This window comes from Epinephelus moara, chromosome 20 (genome assembly GCF_006386435.1).
Source record: "Epinephelus moara isolate mb chromosome 20, YSFRI_EMoa_1.0, whole genome shotgun sequence".
NCBI classification, from domain to species: Eukaryota; Metazoa; Chordata; class Actinopteri; order Perciformes; family Serranidae; genus Epinephelus; species Epinephelus moara.
The window spans coordinates 4,538,766-4,560,180 of NC_065525.1; the positions used below are offsets into that span (position 1 = coordinate 4,538,766).

The window sequence follows — 21,415 nt, forward strand, 5'->3', positions numbered from 1 at the left end:
GCATATGTGATCTCTCTTTTAGTAACTTAGGTGTCAATGTAAGGTGCTGTTGTTTTTCACAAACACAATCACATGCTGCTTTTGCTTCTATAAGAGCCATTATACAGCAGATGATGTAGCCTGCAGTCTGGTTTAGATCGGTCATCCCTGTCAGTGAGTGATGAGCAAGTGTGGGCCCTCAGTGATTCAATTTTATTCACGTATCACGACAGAAATACAAGCCATTACTGACGTTGGCTGCCAGCATGATACACCTGGTTATTGTAAAAATGACTTGAAGTGGCTGCAACATGATGGAAGCTTTTTCCGACAGTAGATTAAAAGACAAGAGAAGAGTAGCCTAAATGATTTATTCAGCTAGCATGTCTGGCTACAGGAGCAACTGAGCTGACGTTACAGAGTGAGGACACATAGTATCTGGTGGTCCAAATACAGGCAGCATCAACAAAGATACTGTTGGAACCTGGTTGGTACACAAGAAAACACAAGATTAGCACTGTAACCATGGCGCAATCTTGTGTGGTAATACGGTGTACAAATAGATGAGAGAGTGGCAGCAGAATATTGTGGCACAGATGTCCTCCTGAACATCACCATAAAAAAACACAGGTGGATAACAGCTATGAAAAGGAAGAACTGGACACCGGGGTTCCGACTATCATATTTGCGGTACACATTCAATTTCAGGTAAGTAACATCAGCTAACACATGAATCAGTCTTCTTTAAAGTGAAAATTTGAGATGTCTTTATAACATCAGTCAGTGTTGTTACATTTCTTTTTGCACTATTGTCACACCAAAGACTTATCAGTGGCGTGCCTCATGTCTCTGCATTCTTTGCATTTTGCATTTTATCTTTATTTTTTTCTGTTATTTAAATTTGTAGTTCTCTCCGGACTTCGTGCGGAGTATGTACAGGGCTTTAGCTGGCTAAACGTGTGCAACCAGCATGACTCAACAACACTTACTGATGTTATAGATAAAGGCATCTCAAATTTTCAAAAAATTAAGAAAAACTTTTTAAAGAAGATTATCACTTTTATGAAGGTTATGAGTCATTTGTTAGCTGACGTTACTTAATCTGATATAAAATGTGTACCACGATCGTCCGATGCTGATGTGCAGTTCTTCCTTTTCACAGCTGTCATTTACCTGTGTTTCTTTGTGTAACGTTACCAACCATGTTCAGATAGTAACATCGCTAGCACCCTGCCTATGTAATGCCCACAAGCAACTACGTGAAGTTTCCTTAGAGTGTGGATTGATCACTGTTTTACTAAATAGTTTATTTTTATTGATCTGTGCAGCATGGCAGATCGCCATGACCACCCACTGCTTTGCGAGTGCTATATTTTGTTTGATGACAGTGATGCTTTTGCCCATCAGTGCTATACGTGTGCGTGTTTGCTAACAAACACCAGTTGCCCCAATAGAGGAATGAGTCCCAAAACCTCCGAATGACTTTGCATTTCAAACCGTAGGGTTCCCTCATTTCAAGTCAATGGGTTTTTTGAATGGGTTTTTGGTTATGAGCCTGGAATAAGGTCTGTGGTTAACACAAGCTTGAGGGATTTTCACATTTTGTTCTGCAAAATAAAACAAATGCAAATTATGTGTCAAAAACAGCAGTTGCTAACAAGTGGCTAAATGAGACTACACAGCTTTACAGCCTTGTCATGGTGGTAACATTACGTCATGTGACCGTAGTGTAGTTCGTTTATAGCCTAACATTAGCTTTTTAATTCTGTTGATTGCATTCAGACTTCAGTAATCCTTTTTGAAGAATATCTTGCTGAGTAAACATGTGGGTATCATTAACATTTGTTTGCCACAGATAATTTTCTGCAATAATCCAAAATCCAATGGAAAGTCCCATAGGCTTTTTGACGAGGGAACCAGGGCAAAGCTAACTTCTGTGTCCGCCTACAAAAAGCATCATCCCTGGGTACATTTGGCATTGACTTTAATGGAAAGTAACATCTGCTAATTACCTGCCAACTTCATTTTTTGCTTCATGAGAGGAGAGCCTCGCATTAGCCTGTTAGCATGCTGGCGTGATTCAAGAGGATGACGTTGTAAAATTAAAAGTATTGCCATAATGATTTTACCTCCATCAAATATTATATCATAATGAGGCTATGCCTTTTACAGAACATCTGCTCATTTATTTAAAGCCTAGTCTACACATACACGGGTATTTTTAAAAGCAGCGCTTTAAAACTAAATTTACGTCCAGAAGAGCGTTTTGGCACCATTTCAGGAAAAATTCCTGTCCTAGTATGCCTGAAGCATATCACATTAAAAAATGACTTTACATGCGCATCCCGTTATAAACGAGGACACTTATGATGTAGCAGAGAAATGTGATTGCTGCTCACAGATAATGCATTTGTCATTGAAACATTTATAACAGCATACGTGTTTGTCTCACTTTATCCATCATTGCAGTTCAATGGCAGTTTGTGTCTTACATATAAGTTTTCCAGCATCAGTTCTGTCAATGTACAGACTGCAAATCTGTTGTTGTCACATAGTAGGCACCTGTAGCAGCAGCATATCCACGTTTTATTGCTCTGTGTGTGTGTGTTTATTGCTCTGTGTGTGTGTGTGTGTGTGCGCGCGTGTGTGCGTGTGTGTGTGTTTGTGCCGTAATTAATTGCAGGTGCATGCGATTACCAATTTAATGTATTGCGCACTGGGATTGGTTTATTTAGCCTATATGAGCTCATGGGTAGCTGCACATATGTGCAACATTGTGACAGAATGGCTGAAAAAGAAAGGCGCAAGAGAGGAGCGACCTTCACGTTCAGGAAGAACTGGAGGTGATGCTGGACGAGGTGGGGCACAACAGGAGTGTCTTGTTCGGATGCTTTAGCAATGCCAATTCTAACAAGGCAAAGGCTGCTGCATGAGCCAACATTGCCCAAAAAATGGCTCCCTCCAGCTATGGTCCACCCAGACAATGGACAGTGGTCCGGAAGAAGTGGCAAGACTCTGCCAGTTTGGCAGAGGAGGGCAGCAGTTTGCCAAGAGGATGCCAAAACCGGTAGTGGACCCAGGACTGCTCCCACCCTCACCCCGGAGGAGGAAAAGGTCCTGTCAATCATTGGCCACACAGCCTCCCAAGGCATCACGGGGGGCATTGATGTCCATGGTGGAGAGGGACCATTCACCCCCCAGTCCCCAGCTGTGGGGCGATTCACTCCGCAGTTCTCTGGCAAGGGACCAACTCCACCGGCGCGCCCCGACCCCGCCTTGCCACCCCAAAGTTTCTTGTGCTCTGACTCTCCCCCTGTTCCACATGACCCCTACTTGAGAGGCGTCCGCAGAACCACACGTACAAGAGGTGGGATGTCGAGGACTGCGTCACCTTTGGTTCAGTTGATTGAGCGCAACGATATGCTGTAATGCAGCCATAATCTCGTCTACAATGAAGCAAGCAGAGGTGACGCGCTTGATCGCCTCTATAGCTGGTGCCGCCCACTTGATTACTTTCCAGCCGGCCTTATTAGACTTTGATCAATTGTCAAGTATCTGTCAGATATTCAGTATATAGTGGTAGGGTACAGCCAGTAGCCTCATCAGAAAAAACACATCCTCAGTTAGTTAGCTCCATTAGATAAATGAATGAATAAATGAATAAATAAATAAATAAATAAACCTACATATTCATAATATTCAATATTCATTATTATTTTTCATGAAGTTAATTTTAAACTAATGATGTAATTTGCACAAGGAGTCTAGATGTGAATTATACTGCAACTGTCCATTTAAAAAGCATAATTTTGGCCTAATAAAGCTAAAACTGTGACAGGATGAACAGAGTGCATCACTAAGGGACAGCTTATGAGTGGTTCAGACTGCCCTTCTTAAGATATACCTTTCACAAGATATATTTAACTAAGGAGACTCTTGGAAACAGCCCGTAAGGTCAAGGGAGACCTTGAGATACAACTTTGGATGCACATAGCGCTACGAAGGGCCCAGATCATTTTACTGTTAAAAATACTGAAATACAGTTAAAAATAGTAAAAAATAATGTCACTGTTACTGGACTATTGATCATGAGCTGCAGAAAATCAGATGAAATCAGATGTATTTAAAACAAGGCAGTAGTGGTTTGCAGACCAGGTAGGCTCACAACAAGCTATCAAATCATACCTGCATTCGATCTTTTTTTGCACAACGGATCTGAACCCCGGTCCATCCCACTCCTTGCCAGATTAGCAAACTTTCTGTTGCTGCCGATTCTGGAGCCAGTGTTCTCCCAGCAAGCTGTCAATTCAATGTCTTCCTGGTTAGCACAAGCTAACACAGCAGCAGAAACTCACACCGACCCAAAATGGCTCATCACTGTCATTACTCGTTATAACCATTAGGTAACATTAGCTGTGTGATGCTAACAGTTAGCCCTGTCACTGTGTATGTGCACCCTTGCCGACTCTCACAGCTATCTCTGCTGTGGAGCTCACACTCCCGCCGCAGACAACCCATACAGTCTGTTGTGTGGTTAAATCGAGTGCAGTGTAGCCTGTTTGACGGAGTTGGCAGTCTAGCGTGCTGAGATGCCACTCAAAGCTTAACAGTATGGCTATACTACACATAACTCCATTCACATATTTGTTGGCACTGGTATCATTTTAAGGGTATCAAACCGAGTTTTCCGCCTCTGTGAATCACCTGACTTAATCAGGGATCTTCCTCATGACTCCTGCCCATGTGCTTATAGTTAGTTAGGTGTGGCACTGGTATTGGTATAGGTATCGTAATGCACTTTTATCGTAACGATACCTAGTCCTAGTAACTACCATTTCTCAAAAACTGCAACAAAACACAAAGTCAGTTGGATGTTTCAGTGATAAATGACACATGGGCACTTATACTATATCAAATAAGAAAAAAAAAGGGAGCCTGTTTCATTCACACACCAACATACACCCAAAGAAGAGTGATGTTTCATTAGTGGTGTTGAAACACTGCATGCATAGAAAACTAATTATATTGGGAAAAATATAAAAAGGCGACGCAGCATAATGAACTGACTCTGTTAGCAAGAGGGTATTTTTGTAGCAGAAGTCTTTTCCTCAGGCTTGTACCATAGCAGAACCTTTTGTGCTGCTAAAAGCAACCCTTTTACAGGGGTTCTCTACCGCATCATGCTCAAATGGTTTTACATAAAAGATTTATGTTGCCATGAAGAACCCTGTTGCACACTGACACATTTCAAGACCACAGTGAGGGTCTTGAAAGTGTCTTTGTATTTCTACAAAACAGGGACTTTATCAAGTTATTACTGTTTTGTTGAATGTAAAAGCCAATCCTGAAAAATAACACAAGTTTATCTCATATTGATAGCATAAATATGCTTACAATCTAGATCTCATGCAGTACTGACTGGGCCAGCAGTCTGTGGCATTGTAGAAAAGGATGTAAAGAGACAGCATTGGCGGCAGGATCCCGTTCATTCCTGTAAAAGTTGCTCAGTGGCTCATGAAGCCAAAAAATCTCTATTTCCACGGTATGAAATTACTTGGATAATCAGCACTGCTTCCACATCAATGAGTCCATAGAGCAAGCGCACTTGAGAGCACCTCAGAGTTGTCAACTTCCACCAGCCAAGCAGCTGATTTCTGGTTTATTGCTCTGCTAACTTGAAAGTATTTAATTTTGTGGCTCTCTAGACTTTTGAAATGTTATCACAGTGAGTGAAATAAATCTTGGGATTTTGAGAATGAAAAAAAGGTATCCACTGATTTATAGGCATCTCTTTCCCAATGTAAGTCTATGGGAAAAAATCTTTTTAGGCCAGTGGCATTATGTGACGGACGCTGGAAATTGCAGTACCACTGTTTGGCCATTACGAAAATTGGCTTCAAAGCCCAGTGCACCTCCTGGGGGCCTGCTTGTAGCCAAAAGGACAGGGGTTGATTCCTGGTCCTTCCTGTTTGGAAATTTCCCCCATACCCATGTTCCACTGGGATTCCTTTCATTGTCAGGTGAACTGAAGACAAACTGTATGAATCAGAAGACTGTCTCTGTTATCACTGTGACAGACTGGAGGTCAGTCATTAGTGTCTCCCTGCATTGTATCCATTAACACTTGGAGGGACTCTGTCAACCTGAAGAAAACAAATTGTTTAGGGATTTTTTTTTTTTTTTTTTTTAAAAGTGACATTAGTTCAGGCAAGACTTGGAAGTCATTTGCTCATCCATATGCACACCAGTAATAACAGAGTCAGGTCATTTTTAGATTAAAGTGATCATTTTATTAGTATTTTAAAAGAATGAGCAGGCAGGCTGGCAATATTCAGAATGAGGACGTAGGCAGGCAGCAGGTAACAGATGGCTAGAACATAGGCAACATGGAGGGTTCTGGCAAATGCATGAGGAAACCCTCCCACTGTACTGTATATTAAGGAACTAAAAGCACATGAGGAAGGTCCCTGATTACAAAGTAAGTCAGGTGATTAGCAGAGGTGGCAATCTCAGTGAGGCTATCTAGTGGACAGGTGTGGTACAACCAGGTGAGAAAAATGACATATACCACACAAAGGAGGACAGAGAACCTCTGAGGAAGACGCGAGGGTGGCAGAAATGGCGCTGATGTTGTCTTCATGTCTTCATATGTTTATCAACTCATTAGTCCTGCATCTGGACCTCCAGTAAGATCCAAGTAAATTATGAAAAATAAGGTCAATAGTGACAACTGATTTTCATAACAAGGTGGTCAGTTGTATCAACCTCCTCTTCCACTGCTTCATGCATCACTTATTTCTCCAGCCTATCTGCTGCCTGGTGAAGCTTTATTTCCACCTGCTCTAGTGTGCCCATTCAGGCCTGTGGTGTGTACAGTGTGCTGCTGCCCTGGCTTGTCTGTCTGTGCACCCATGGGAGGAATTGTGTTTGCTCCCCTGCTGTTCAGTCAGCATGCCTGCTGGGTAAGCAGAGAGCAGCTTAATGCAGAGCCATACACATAACTGCATCAACATTTGTTGATACAGTAAAAACTGTAAAAACCCGAGACAGGATGTCAAATGTCGATGGACACAGTTTAAATTGAACAGACCAGGTTATGACCAGCTATGTGCAGTAGCTGTAGATGACATGTTATTATCAGCCTGTTGTAAGAAGGGCTATCCATATCCACAACATGGGTGTGTGGGTGTGCAGAATGGTCTGTGGAGAAAGCTCTGTTGCCCCTTGGTAACAAGTGTATGTATTTATGTGTGTGCATGTGCGTGTTGGGGGGTGTGTGTGTGTGTGTGTGTGTGTGTGAGTGAAAGAGAGGGAGAAAGAGAGAGAGAGAGAGAGAGAGAGAGAGAGAGAGAGAGAGACTGTATGCCAACAATTGTGTGGCAGAGAGTCATGTTGGCATGTAGCACATAGAGACAGGTGGCCGTAAAGGAGGTGGCAGAGAGTGAAAGAGAGGCGCATTATTTTCCCTGGATGATAGAGAGAGATGGAAAGAGCTTAAAGAAGACAAATACTGCATTCAAGAACAGGAAAATGTCCTATTGTTATGACTTTGGAGATCTCATGTATTACCCCAAGCATTCATTCTGGCACCTGATTTTGATTAAGCTTTAGTATTTTAATGAAAATAAAATAAGTTTTTGTCAAATATAAGCCATTTGATTATTGTTAGTTTTAGTCAACAAAACTAGTTTTCATCTTTGAAATTTTAGCCTTGCTGCACATTTTTTTAGTTTGAAGAATTTTAAGGCTAAAGCCGTCTTTGATTTGTACAGTTTTAATTTATATTTGGGGCTTTTTATGCTTTTATTAGATACTCTGATAGTAGAGGAACAATTAAAAGGGTAAAGAAATGCGAATGACATGCAGTAATGCTCTGCAGGTGGACTTGAACCAGAGACATTGTGGGTTTTTACTAGCACCTTAAAGGGATAGGTCAGATTTTTTTGTAGGTGGTGTTGTATGCAGTACTTATCCATTGTCATTACATACAGTAGATGTCAGTCGGCATGTCCCCAGTTTGGAGAAGCAGGGTGGAGTCCAACACGCAAGCTAAGCAATGTACTGCCATTGACAGGGTCAGCAAGAAAACATACTTTAACCACTAAAAAGAGTTACCACAGTTACAGCTGTAAGCGGAAATGGCTTACCTACGTGTTACCAGCGTGATCATTGAAAAGCTGGATTCACTTACCTGCTCACTAAAATTCCATTTTGAGGGAGAACACTTTGGTTGTCACATTCATTAGAACTCACTCCCTATAGGGCACTGTTAAAATAATGATGCAGAAATTTTCAGCATTGCGGTCAGAGGTCACCTACAGGGTCATTTCAGGACACTTTAAAGACACTTGACAAGGAGAGGACTTCATGGCAAAATGTAAATATCCAGCTTTTCAGTGTTTCTCTTCAAGGCTTTAACACAATGGCCTCTAGTTTCCTGGCACGGTGCAGGGTGGCGAACCCTGCACAGAGCTAGTTTCGAGCAGCGCAACCTGAGGTGCGCTCAGTTTGGTAGTTTGGCAGACCGAGGTGCGCTGAGATGGGTGTGGCGGCGCAGCAGGGGGAGGTGTCGACAGATCCAGCTTGGGGCAGTGACAGTTTCGTGCTTCGCCGAAGGTGCGCTAAAAGCTCGCCAGCTGAAACCAGGTCTACTGTCAACACAGGCAGAGCACAGCCGGTGTAAGCCGAAGTTTGGCTGACCGGCGGACAGTGCGCACACGTCACCAAAACCTCATCTGTCATCTTAGAAAAGCCAAAAGAAAAGAAACAGAGTGAAACTGCGAGAGAGAAAGAGAGAGCACGCGCACGAGAGAGAGCGCAATAGGCCAACTGATGATGGCATGTTATTGGAGGACAGGTTCAAATGTCACAAAGTCTTTGGATGATTTGACATAGTCAAGTCAAGTCAAAAAATAAAAGTAGCTTTGCTAGTAGCATGCTACTTTTGCCATTTTCTCGTAGCTTAGCATGCTACATTTCTGTGCGGATAGCTTCAATGAAACTTTATTTTGATGTCTAGTAGCTGGTAGCGTAGCTCACTACATTTTCCAAGTAGCTTGCCCAACACTGTTCAAATGAAAATATAAAGTGTAACATCCACGACGGTTCTCCTTACTGGTCCACAGAGTGCTGGCCCGCAGCTCTTGCTGGTTTGTTTCAGATCAGCAACTTACAGTCCAAAACCCAAAGATATCCAGTATGCTATCACATTAGACAAATATTCCCTTGGAAAGTGACCCAAATCATTAATAGATTATCAACTAGTTACAGATTCCTTTTTTTGTCAGTTCATCAACTAAAACAAATATGTGAGCTATTTTGCTATTTTCTAAATATCTGTATTTATTGTGGTAGTGATAATATTGGTTCTGATTTACATTAAACTGCCAATGATGGTAACTTTGCAGCCATCTGTGCAAAGAAATTTGTGGACAGAAAATTCCCATATGCCATCTCCTATGCATAATTACAACTCAGAGATTGACTTGAACCGTTTTGTCCACTCAGGTGCTCATATTTACAATTGATGCAATATTAAGTGAAGATGGTTGGCATGTTGCTATTTGTGACTGTCTTGTTTCCCTGGAAATATATGTGGCAGTCCTTCTATTTGACTCGTCTTCCTACTGTAGCGTCACTAAATGTATCTGTCCTGCCTCTGTGCTTCCCCTACACTTGGAGTTTTAGTCTCAGATATGTGCCTCATGTTTTGGTGCCAGTGTACTTATCTCACCCCAGTTAGAACATTTAAATAAAAACTCAAAAGTATTTTTCAGTGCTGTGAACTGAAACAATGCCTTCATGATTAAAGTTCAAGTGATCCGTTCCTGTGTGTTGCTACATGTAGAAACAGACAAAACAGTGGAAAACAACATTTTCTACATGTAAAGAGTTAGCAGGAGGCTTTATATCCACACAACTGCAACTCCAGTAGGCTAATATAAGTGAGTTTCTGCAGACTGGGTTTGACCCAGTTAGAATATTGCTTACACATGACAACTGTCCTGAACTGGAGCTACTTATTGCTTAGTCCACAGCAGCCTGAGCAGGTCCATTTCAAAGCTCAACAGAAGGCTCAACAGAAGGCTTTTAAGTTACAACTGCACTGATGATGAAAAATATAAATTAGCTCAAATGTATGTGATGGATTATGTAGTGTGTTTCCTTTTTGTCAAATTACTACATTGTATTACAATAAATACCCTGTAGTTAAGGAGTGGTAAGTGGATCCAGCATCAGTCTGTGTGCAGATGCAGAAGGCATTGCTGGAAATACAATCTTGGGACCCATCTGCTGTTGTCAGCTGACAAGTTAGCTTTACATTAGCTTTAAATTTATCTGCATACAAATACAGATATTTGTTTATAGAGGTTGGCCAAAATGACCCATGCATGGAAGAGGAAGCCATGGCTCAGATATCCACTGGCTACACTGGATCAGCCTGGAATATTGCCCTTTGCCCCCAGAGGCTTTATCATCATCAGACAATAGCCGATGGCCTCTGAGATTGGGAAGTGTCTTTCCCTCTGTTCTTTCAGACTCTGTCATGCACACATAAACCAATGCAAACAGGATTTCCTAAATGTCGCTCTATTAGATAGGAATGAGCAGACAGAGAAAATGGACAATAACTTACTAAAGCACACATAATCTCTTTGTAATTACTACCTTTTTTATTTATTTTAACTTTATTTTGATTTTTACTCTTTAATTGTCCTTTTTTTCTCACCCTGTATAGGTATCTGAGCCTGTATATGAGTTAAATGTGCTGTTTCCTTTTTCTGTTTGTTGAGAAAATCAATAAATATTCAAGTAAAATAAAAAGACAAATACATGTTAACTAAATTAACTTTTTTAAATACATCTCTCACAAGTACTTGCAAAAACTTTTGTCACTCATATTTTGGTTTCTTATTCAAGAATTAGATTTTTTGTGTATTTTTTTTCCTCTCCAGAAAGCAGGCAAACACACACACACACACACACACACACACACAATGTAAGGTGTACATACTGTGTCTTATATTGTGTTTTTTGCCACAGGAGCCAGTTTCAAAGGTAGAAAATGAGGCCAGTGAGGGGATGGGCAGAGTGGATGAAGGAGTAGAGGAATTCTTCACCAAGAAAATTATCCCTGACTATGCACTGTGAGTTGAACACACACACACACACACACACACACTTTTTCTTGGACTTACTGTTATCAATGTGTAATTTTATGAATGAATGAAAGCCATGATTGACTGGCAGTACCAGTCAGTCTCACAGACTCCCTTCTTCTACTCACCTGCTTGAAATAGTGATTGACAGTGGCAGCCAATCAGTGAGCAGAACTGATCCCATTGCTGATTTTCAAATTGAAAAGTCATGGCAGCTTGGACATAAATGTTCTTTTGGTACACAGAAGCAATCTGATAAACCAGTGGTTCCCAAAGTGGGTGCCGTGGCACCTTAGGGTGTCTTGAGAATGGGCCAAGAGTGCCATAGATTTGTCACATCAGTCCAAAGTTCAGTTTGTTTTTTTTTAAATAGCATTTCACCACATTAAAAAAATCTGCAACATTTATGTACACTACATTTTACATTAAAATTGAAACAAAAAAAGAAAAGCATAAACAATAAAATCACCATATTAAAAACTCTGTTTATGCAATTATGCCACAGCTAATGACAACAAACAAACAGCTCATGCTTGGTGGATGTTATAGTAACAAAACACACTTTCCAGCTCAAAATTTTTTTCTGGAGCTCAGCATTTAGAAAAATCATGACTTTTCACAGTAACTGGTGAGTAAGCAGAGAGCCTCTACTGCTGTAACTGTGTATTTTGCATCAAGAAGGCGAAGACTAAAGCTCTCCTGAAAACGTCTAATAACTACTGAAACAAGAGTGTATTGTTTTTGTAATAATTGTGCTTGTGATTTCACTCCTGTAGCTGTATGTGTAGAATGCATGGTAAATGTTTCTGTAGTGTCCATTCAGTGTAACACCACATATACACACATCCTTGTCTAAAATATGTCCTGCCCCTGCCTAAGTTTGCTGTTTCAGTTCACTGAGCACAGAATAATTAAGATAGTTTTTGCTGTTTATTTATCCATTTATTTATTTATTTATTTATTAGGTCAGATATCAAGAGTGAATTGCCATTTTGTAATCACTCAATTAGCCAGCCTGCCACTGTTTGGGAGTGTGTAAATTTGCCCTAATCACTGTGCCTCCATCCACTGGATGTCATTTTTAGTTGACAGCAGTGGCTACAATTAGATAGCTTCCTGTGTGACGAAGGGCCCCTTACAAGAATTTTCTGGGGCTTCCAACAGTATCTTACAGTCTTCATCAGTGAATGTAACTGGTTCAAGCATCACCACAAAACCTATCACATCAGTGTGACTGTGATACTGACACATCAAATACAGTGCCATATAACAACTTCAACTCAAGTTAGACTCCATGGCCCAATCCCAGTGTCCCCTTTGAGCATGATGTCGAAATGGTATAAATAGGAAGGTTCAGTTGTGGGTTTGGCACTTTTTATTATGCCTCCGCACTGGCAATAGCCGTGGCCAAAGGCATTATGTTTTCGGGTTGTCCGTACATACGTGCAGGAATTTCTTCAAATTTGGCAAAAATGTCACTTGCGCTGGAGGATGAACTGATTAAATTTGGTGGTCAAAGGTCAAGGTCACTGTGACCTTGTCTGTCTCACTCTTGTTAATGCGATATCTCAAAAGCGCCTATATAGAATTTCTTTAAAATTGACACAAACTTGAATTGAAGAATAAACTGATAAGAATTTTGTGGTCAAAGGTCAAAGTTGGTATGACCTCACAAAGTATTTTTTGGCCATAACTCAAGAATTCATATGCTAATTATGACAAAACATCACACAAATGCCTAATAGGATAAAATAATGAAGTGATGATATTTTACATTCAAAAGGTCAAAAATCAGCTTCACTGTGACATCATTATGTTCTGCAAAAACATTTTTATGGCCATTACTCAATTCATAATTCAGGAAGAGAGGGGGAGAGACTTGGTCAGATACTGAATTGGTGACACTAATCTTGGGTGTCCATCTTGAAACTGTGCTGATTGTATAGATTTTCTGTGCTGCTGGAGGGAAGATGTGTGTGAAGCATCCAAGTTTTCACAGACATGGATGTAAACTGTAAGAGAAACTTGTCTGGTGTGTGGAAGCATACATCTGTGGGGCCGTAATTCTAGTTTTGTTTTTTACCTTCGTCACGACTAAGGCACTACAGGGGTCAGTCCCTGATTTGAATGTCTTCCAGGCTCTTGTCTTACAGAGTGGACAAGAGGTAAAAGTCAGATAATCAGTTTGTCAAAACAGCCTCATTCAGCACAAATTAAAAGACATGGCTGATGAATGTGTCAAATAGCCTGTGCTTGCATGCCTCAGATTTTGGGTTTTTTAATGACCATCTTGAATCCGGTAACCACATGTTTTAAAGATCCACTGTGTAGGATTTAGGGGATACATTGGCAGAAATGGTATAGAATATAATAAGTATGTTTTCTTTAGTGTATAATCACCTGAAAATAAGAGTCATTGTGTTTTTGTTACTTTTGTTATTTTAGAATGAGCTGTATCTACGTAGGGAGCTGGTCATCATCTACGGAGATTGTCATGTTGCACCACCACTGTTTCTACAGTAGCTCAGAACGGACAAATTAAACACTGGCTCTAGATAGGGACTTTTGCATTTATTTATTTATTTTTTTAAATTTTTTACGTCTGTTGTGTTTTTTTGCATTTTTGCATTAGCCACTGTAGTTCGTAGATCCTCAAAGAGAGCATAGGTTAAAACACAGGTTTGAGGAGTGAAACAGCCTTATTCGGAGTCTTAGCTGTTTTAAATCACCAGGTCTATGTGTGGAAAAGACTTCTGTGGATAATTTGGCTCACGGTAAAAACCTCCTGAACGTCTGGATCAGAAATAAGATGAACACAGATTAAGATAGCAGAGAAAATAGTTGAGCACACATTAACAGGGGCTGGGCTAGCAGGGTTAGGGTTAGAGTTAGGGACCTCTGTGGATATAATGCAGGTAAAAACCTCCTGAACAATAAATACTGATGGAATTCTAACTTCATTTGGTCACAATCTGCAATCCTTACCAGTATCTGCCACTAAATTTTACACTCTGTTGTTTTAACGTCACAATTAATTGTGGATAACTCCCACAGGCAGGGTCTGCAGAAATGCAGACTTACAGAAAGTGTGCATAAAGGTCTCAAATTATCAGCAGGAGAGCCCTCATGCACCTGATGATTTAACAGTGGGACAGCACTAAGCCCTCTTTATGGGATTGCACCTCAAAGTCCATGGGTCTATGAGTGAGGAGATTGGGATTGGGCTCATGTCTGTGTAGCTGGCAGTGTCAGACATCAGAGCAGTATGAACAGAACCATGTTCGCTGACTGCCCTGCTGTTGGCATCCATTTAAACATTCTCATTTTCACCCATTGTTGACAATAGCCACAGAGCAAAAGCAGCACATCAGCAGCTGCTGTCCACTACAGCTGTTGATCCAAAGAACCGCCATCCAAGTTTTAACAGAATTCACAGCCCCATACACAGTCCTGTAGTTCCACCTGTACTATGTGAAGAAAAAAAGATTTGGAGCCTAAAAACCTATCCACCCCCAACCAGTGTAGGCAGCAGCAGTGGTTAAAATGGAAGCATAATCTTTTCTTCATGGATGGATTTATAGAACTGTACATGGTGCCAAAATTGTGGATCCTTTGACCTGACAGTGATGCTAGACCAAGTGTCAGGAGGTAACCAAAATAATTAATGGGCAATGAATATCAAGACAAATGTCATGGTAATTTGGCCAGCAGTCATGTAGATACCTTGCTCTGGACAAGGGATGTCAATTTCGATTTATTTTGTTTTCAAAATGCTGACACCCATTAGCCGGTAACTAATTCCAAAGCACTATCAATTTAGAGGTGGAGAAATTTTAATGTTTTCTGTGTAAATGTTTTAGCTTTTATTATATTTTTTGTTGGCAGACAGCCAGTCAGAGACACATGTCCACTGCACAATCTCCTGTCTCGAGTGGTAGGCTATTTTGGCTGCTCTGCACTGCACGCCATGTGGGTTGGGTGGGAGCTAATGTTAGTTAGCTAGTGGCGTTACTCATTTGACAAAGAGCACGTTGCTGTAGAAACATCGCGCCCACCCTCTGGTCTCCCCCCAAGTCACCCCAGTGAGTAAGCACCTTCATTTTGAGCCTTAAAACCCTTTTAGCATTGTAAACTATGTTAGCACCACTAGTCATGTTGAAACTGCTAATGGTGCTAACAGAGCTAACACTGATAACACAGTCAACGATGGTTTTATGGCTCAAAATTGAGCCACTTACTTACTGTGGTGAGCAGGGGGAGACTGGAGGGTGGGCACAGTGTTTCCACAGCAACACCGTAGGGTCGGGACGGCGTTATTGGCAGTGATTGCTGAATGAGGGGCATCACTAGCAAGCTCCTACCAGTCCTGGGTGGTGCGCAGCAAAATAAATCAATAGATCGACATGCGTAAGTGATTAACAGTAAAGTTTTGACATCCGCACTCTGGACCGAACTGTATAGCAGATTGACAGACTGACCAGCTGACCATCATCACCATGCCAGGCCTCTTCTGTTGTGGAGCAAAAAGTAGTACTCACCGTGAGATGTTTTTGCTCTGTGTGCTGTTTGCATGACCCTTCTCGTTTTGTACCTTAACTGAGCATGTGTCTTGAGTCCTGTAGCAGTAGTAGTTGTAGTACTGAGTGTCTCTTCTTGTCTGTTGCTCTTTCTGCTGTCTCCCTGCTGCAGAAAAGGCCGGTGGGAGGAGTCAATCCCTGCCCAAGCCACTCCCTCAGAGTCAAGCTCCACCCCCTCAGCCTCAACCCCCTTTTCCTCTTCGTCTGAAAATATCACCTCCTCTACCACCACCACTGTCACCTCCCCCTCTGTCCCATCTACTGACACATCCTTTACATCCACTGATGTTCCACCCCTCTCTACATCCTCCACTTCCCCCACCCCCTCTTCTGTCACCACCACCACACTTCCCACCAAAAACATCAAGAAAAAGTTTGGCGACTTCTTTGCCTTCAAGAGAGCTCGAGCCAGCCGAGCTGCCAAGGCAGGAGGGGGTGAGGGAGGAGGAGGAGGAGAGGGGGTGAAGGTCAAAAGGACCTCCATTGCAGACCTCATTCGACCCCTACGCGAGGCCAAAGAAAGGGAGAGAGAGAGGGAGAGGGACAAGGAGAGAGAGAAGGGGAGAGGGGCAAGGTCAGTGGAGGATGCTAACGTTTCTAATGATGCCACCACCACAGAAGGAATCGTTGCCACCAGCCACCATCTTGCAGGCGATGCGAGGGGAATGATGGCGCCTGCCAAGACATTAACGATGATGACGCCTTCCAGTGAGACCACTCCCTCTTACCCCACCATCGCCACCAGCCCTGACCTCACCACTGCCACACTTTCCAACCTGGAGGAGGAGGCAGTTCCTGTCTTGCCAGGTCGCACCCCAAGTCCTGTGGTCACCTCCCCTCTAACTGAGCAGGAGAGGAGTGCTGCGCAGATGAAGGAGATGAAGTTGGGAGGGACTCCATATGGAGAGAGGAGACTGAAGGTGACCAAGAGGTCACTGCGAGAGGGCAAGAGCCAGAGTCTCATACTGCTGACGGGATTAGAGCCTGAAGACAAGGAGGACACCCACAGCAAGGTCAGTCTGCCAATACATTGAACACACATACTGTCAGATCATCTAATAGGAGAAGGGGCAACTCCAGCAAACACCAAACTGCTAGTACTGTCAAATCTTAAATACTGCTGAGAACCAGGGACCGGTCGCACAAAACACCTTAGGTTCTCGTTAAGTATGACACTTAAGGCTTAGCTTCTCCTTAGTTTAGACTTACACATTTGCAGAGAATCCCTTCAAAGGTTTTCTTAGTTAAGGAAAAATATTAACTAATTTACTGCATTGATAGAGATTATACATCTGTAAAAGTTTTCATGGAGATTGTTTGTTTGCTTGAACTCACGCTTGTTATGCCTGTTATCATCTTACAAAGTTGGCTTATAGTTAGTGAAAAAATGGCAGAAGAAAAGAAAACAACAAAACCATATTGGTCAGAGGAGGAAAAGATTATAAATCTGGAGGAATACAATCCTAATCCCATTGTCCCCATCACTCTGCCTCCTAGAAGATACCACACATTTATTATTATAATCATTCTTATTACTATTTAGTTTCTCTCTCTCTCTCTCTCTCTCTCTCTCTCTATCTTTCTCTGTCTCTCTCTCTCTCTCTCTCTCTCTCTCTCTCTCTCTCTGGTGTGTGGGGGTGGCCCAGCGGGGATGGCCTTGGGCCCGGCCATTCACAGTGGTTGCCTGGTGGTGAGGCTGGCACTGTGTGGCCAATGGATGCTGGTCTCCCCCATGCCAATTGGCAATGACAACAATAAAAACAAGGAATGCTGAATTGGATGGGCAAACCACCTCCTGAGGGTCTGGGGGTTGCCCACCAAGGTCTTAGCCTCAATCATTCAGAAAAGTGGAGAGAAAAAAAAAGTATAATAATGGAAAAATACATTAATAAATAAATAAAAGGCCCACACATTGGGTTGGGAAATCTCTGGCTCCCCTTTGTCACGCTACTGCCATAACGTGCTTCAAGCCTCCGCTTTGATGGCTGGGTCTGGTGTCTGCCCTGCCCACTTTGTATAATGTTGTTTGTCTGTTTATTGTGTACTTGTCTTCACTCTTTTTGTGAACGTCTTGTTGCACAATAAAGAAAAAAGGAATACAGTCATAGAAAACACATACTACAAAGTAAATTTGATCCCTAAATATCGGAAAACAGAAAACGATTGTAGGAAGAAATTGAAAGGAAAATCAGCTCAGTCAAATCTGTAGTGTAAAACCAAAAGCATATCCATTGGGTCCTCCTGGTCACAGAACACTCTTCTCAGGGTGTGTCAGGTTTTTCATTTATCACCATAAACTCGGTCATGTTGCAGTTAAGATAGAGTCAGAGGTACCTCAAGTGTTTTTTAACTTGCTTTAGTTGCTAAGGTCTTATGTGCAATGGAGAAAACCATAAATAGTGAACATTTTAAGGAAATCTTGAGAAGACTTATGGGTGTTTTGTGCTAGTGATTTTCACTTACATTTCAGCAAAGTTTTTCATAGTTTGTCAAAAAGAGCACAGGTCTAATCAGCTAAAATAACGAAAACATCTGTGGAGGTGTACAGGGCCAAGTAGAGGAGACGGACATGTGTGAGTGATTAAATATAATCTTTCTGTAAAAAGAGAAGATAGGCAATGGTTTTTATCCAAACCCAGGTCATTTTTGTAAAGATCTGTGCCAACACCTGAACAAAAAGAGGTCTAAATTCCCACCTCATCATCCCCTATCATACAACATATTAAGTGTGCTCTATAGCCAACATCTGGCAAGAAGTAGGGCAGGCAGTCTGGTTACTCTGAATCATCTATCTCACTTATACAGAGTTAAAATGCAGACCAGCCCTCAGTTTTACTGTAGATTCTTTTCCTGTTTCTGTTGACAGACAATTGAACAAGCATACAATAGTGACTGCACCTCATATCATATTTTTCTTTACCAGGGAGATATTCCTAGTTGTGCTCTAGTGCTGATTAAATCGTTACATTACAATCATCACATCTTTACAAAATCAACATAAATACAATAAATGCTCTTGTCAGTGTCAATTGATGGGTGGAGTGTGCTGTCTCTGCCACAAGTACTTTTTACTGAGAACATACATCCAGGTTAATGACAGCTGCTCTGTTATATGTTCAGCTGTATTGCCACTTAAAATGCGTGACCACAGAGAGTTTGAGGCAACAAAATTATGTAATTTAAGCTCTGCTGCCTCTCAGATCTTCAATGATCAATGTTTTACAAAGGCTTATATTTCCCTGCACACACTAAAACACCAAGCTGGCATATTAAGAGTTATCCATGTTAGAATACATTTTAGAAAACTATTATTTGCATGAGAAAAACACAAGCCCACTCTCGACAGAGGTTCAAAGCAGAGTAAAAAATCACCCTTTGACCCTCTCAGGGTGGTATCTGTGTCATCCTCAAGCTTGGGTCCTCTGCCAGAGGCCTGGGAGTTTGAGAGTTCTGTACAGTATCTTAGCTGTTCTTAGGACTGCACACTTCTGGACTGAGGCTTCAGATGTTGTTCCTGGAACCTGCCGGAGCCACTCTCCCAGTTTGGGGTTCACTGCCCTGAGTGCTCCTACTACCATGGGTACCACGTCAACTTTGACTTTCCACATCTGTTCCAGCTGTTCTTTCAACCCTTGATACTACTACACCTTTTTCGTGTTCCTTCTCTCTGATGTTGCTGTCGGCTGGTGTCGCCACATCTATCACTACTGCCCTCCTCTGGTGTTTGTCAACCACCACTATGTCCATTTGGTTAGCCAGCAGCTGTTTGTCAGTCTGGAAGCTGAAGTCACACAGGATCTTAGCCCTGTTGTTTTCAACCACCTTCAGAGGTGTGTCCCATCGGGATTTTTTCGGGTACTTTGAGTCCAAACTGGGTACAGATGTTCTTGTGCACTATCCCAGCCACTTGGTTGTACCTCTCCATGTATGCTAATCCTGCCTGCAACTTACACCCTGCCACTATGTGCTGGACTGTCTCAGGGGCATCTTTGCACAGTCTGCACCTTGGGTCTGATCTGCTGTGGTTGACCCTGGTCTCTATGGCCTTTGTGCTTAGGGCCTGTTCTTATGCTGCAATGATTGGTGCCTGACGGTGGTATGCACCATGTACGGGCTTGTCCCTCCATGTTGTTTGCTCCTCCGCTCCTTTGCCCTCCTCTGGTTTCTGTTGTTTGAGGCATTCACTTTGCAGCTTATCCTTTGCAGCCATCTTCTTGATGTACTCCTGAATTTTGGATGTTTCATCCTGGATAGTCATTCTGATGCTCACTAGTCCTCGGCCTCCCTCTTTCTACGTTGTGTATAGCCTCAGGATGCTGGACTAGTTGTGGAACCCTCCATGTATGGTGAGGAGCTTTCTTGTCTTGATATCTGTGGCTTCTATCTCCTCCTTTGGCCAGCTTATGATCCCAGCTGGGTATCTGATGACTGGCAGCGCATCCATGTTGATGGCTCGGACCTTGTTCTGACCATTCAGCTGACTTCTCAAGACTTGCCTTACTCTCTGGCAGTATTTGGTTGTGGTCAACTTCCTTGCGGTCTCCTAATGATTTCCATTAGCCTGTGGGATCCCAAGGTACTTGTAGCTGTCCTGGATATCTCCTATGTTGCCCTCTGGTAGGTCACCTCCCTCAGTTCTGATCATCTTGCCTCTCTTTGATACCATCCGGCCACACTTGTCTAATCCTAATGACATCCCTATGTCCTTGCTGTAGATCCTGGTGGTGTGGATCAGCGAGTAGATTTCTCACTCATTCGTGGCATACAGCTTGATGTCATCCATGTAGAGCAGGTGGCTGATTGTTACTCCACTTCAGAATCTCTCAAGAAAGTCTTCTTGATGATCTGACTGAGGGGATTCAGGCCTGTGCAGAACAGCAGTGGTGACAGTGCATCCCCTTGGTATATGCCACATTTGATGTTGACTTGGGCAATCGGCTTTGAGGTGGCCTCTAGGGTCGTCTTCCACATTCCCATAGTTCCAGACATACTAGTATCCATGTGTGTGGCATTGAGTCGTAGGCTTTCTTGTAGTCAATCCACGTGGTGCACAGGTTGGTCTTCCTGCTCTTGCAGTCTCGGGCGATTGCTCTGTCCACCAGTAGCTGGTGCTTGGCTCCTCTGGTGTTACTGCCAATTTGTTTCTGTGCCTCTCTCATGTATTGGCCCATATACCTAGTTATCTTAGCTGATATGATGCCTGACAGGAGCTTCCACGTTATGGAGAGACAGGTTATTGGTCTGTAGTTGGATTGGATGGTTCCCTTCTGGGGGTCTTTCATGATCAGGACTGTCCTGGCCTGTGTCAACAATTCTGGGTGGGTCCCATCCCTTAGCAGCTGGGTCATCTGTGCTGCTAGGCGTTCATGGAGTGCAGTTAGCTTCTTTAGCCAGTAGGTATGGATTATATCAGAGTCCGGTGCTGTCCAGCTCTTCATCTTTGACACTCTCTCCTGGATTTCTGCCATTGAGATGGTTACTGGTTCTTGTTCAGGGAGGTTACTGTGGTCAGCTCTTAGGTCCACTAGCCATTGGGCATTGATGTTGTGTGATGCTTCTCTTTCCCATATGCCCTTCCAGTATGTGTCCATCTCAGCTCTTGGTGGGTCTGACCTGCTGTTATTTCCCTGCCACTGAGAGAACGCCTGGCCAGTTCAGTGGAGAACATCCTGTTTATTCTCCTGGCTTCTACTTCTTTGG

General features: G+C 42.5%; 1 protein-coding gene across 1 annotated transcript in view; it reads left to right on the forward strand.

The window, feature by feature from the left end:
• The window catches only part of carmil2 (capping protein regulator and myosin 1 linker 2), a 77,401-nt gene that overhangs the window by 40,850 nt on the left and 15,136 nt on the right, over positions 1-21,415 (forward strand). Inside the window, exons 30-31 of the mRNA XM_050073432.1 lie at positions 11,023-11,126; positions 15,828-16,728. Of these exons, the coding sequence (XP_049929389.1) occupies positions 11,023-11,126; positions 15,828-16,728 (1,005 nt within the window). The remainder of the gene's footprint in view (positions 1-11,022; positions 11,127-15,827; positions 16,729-21,415) is intronic.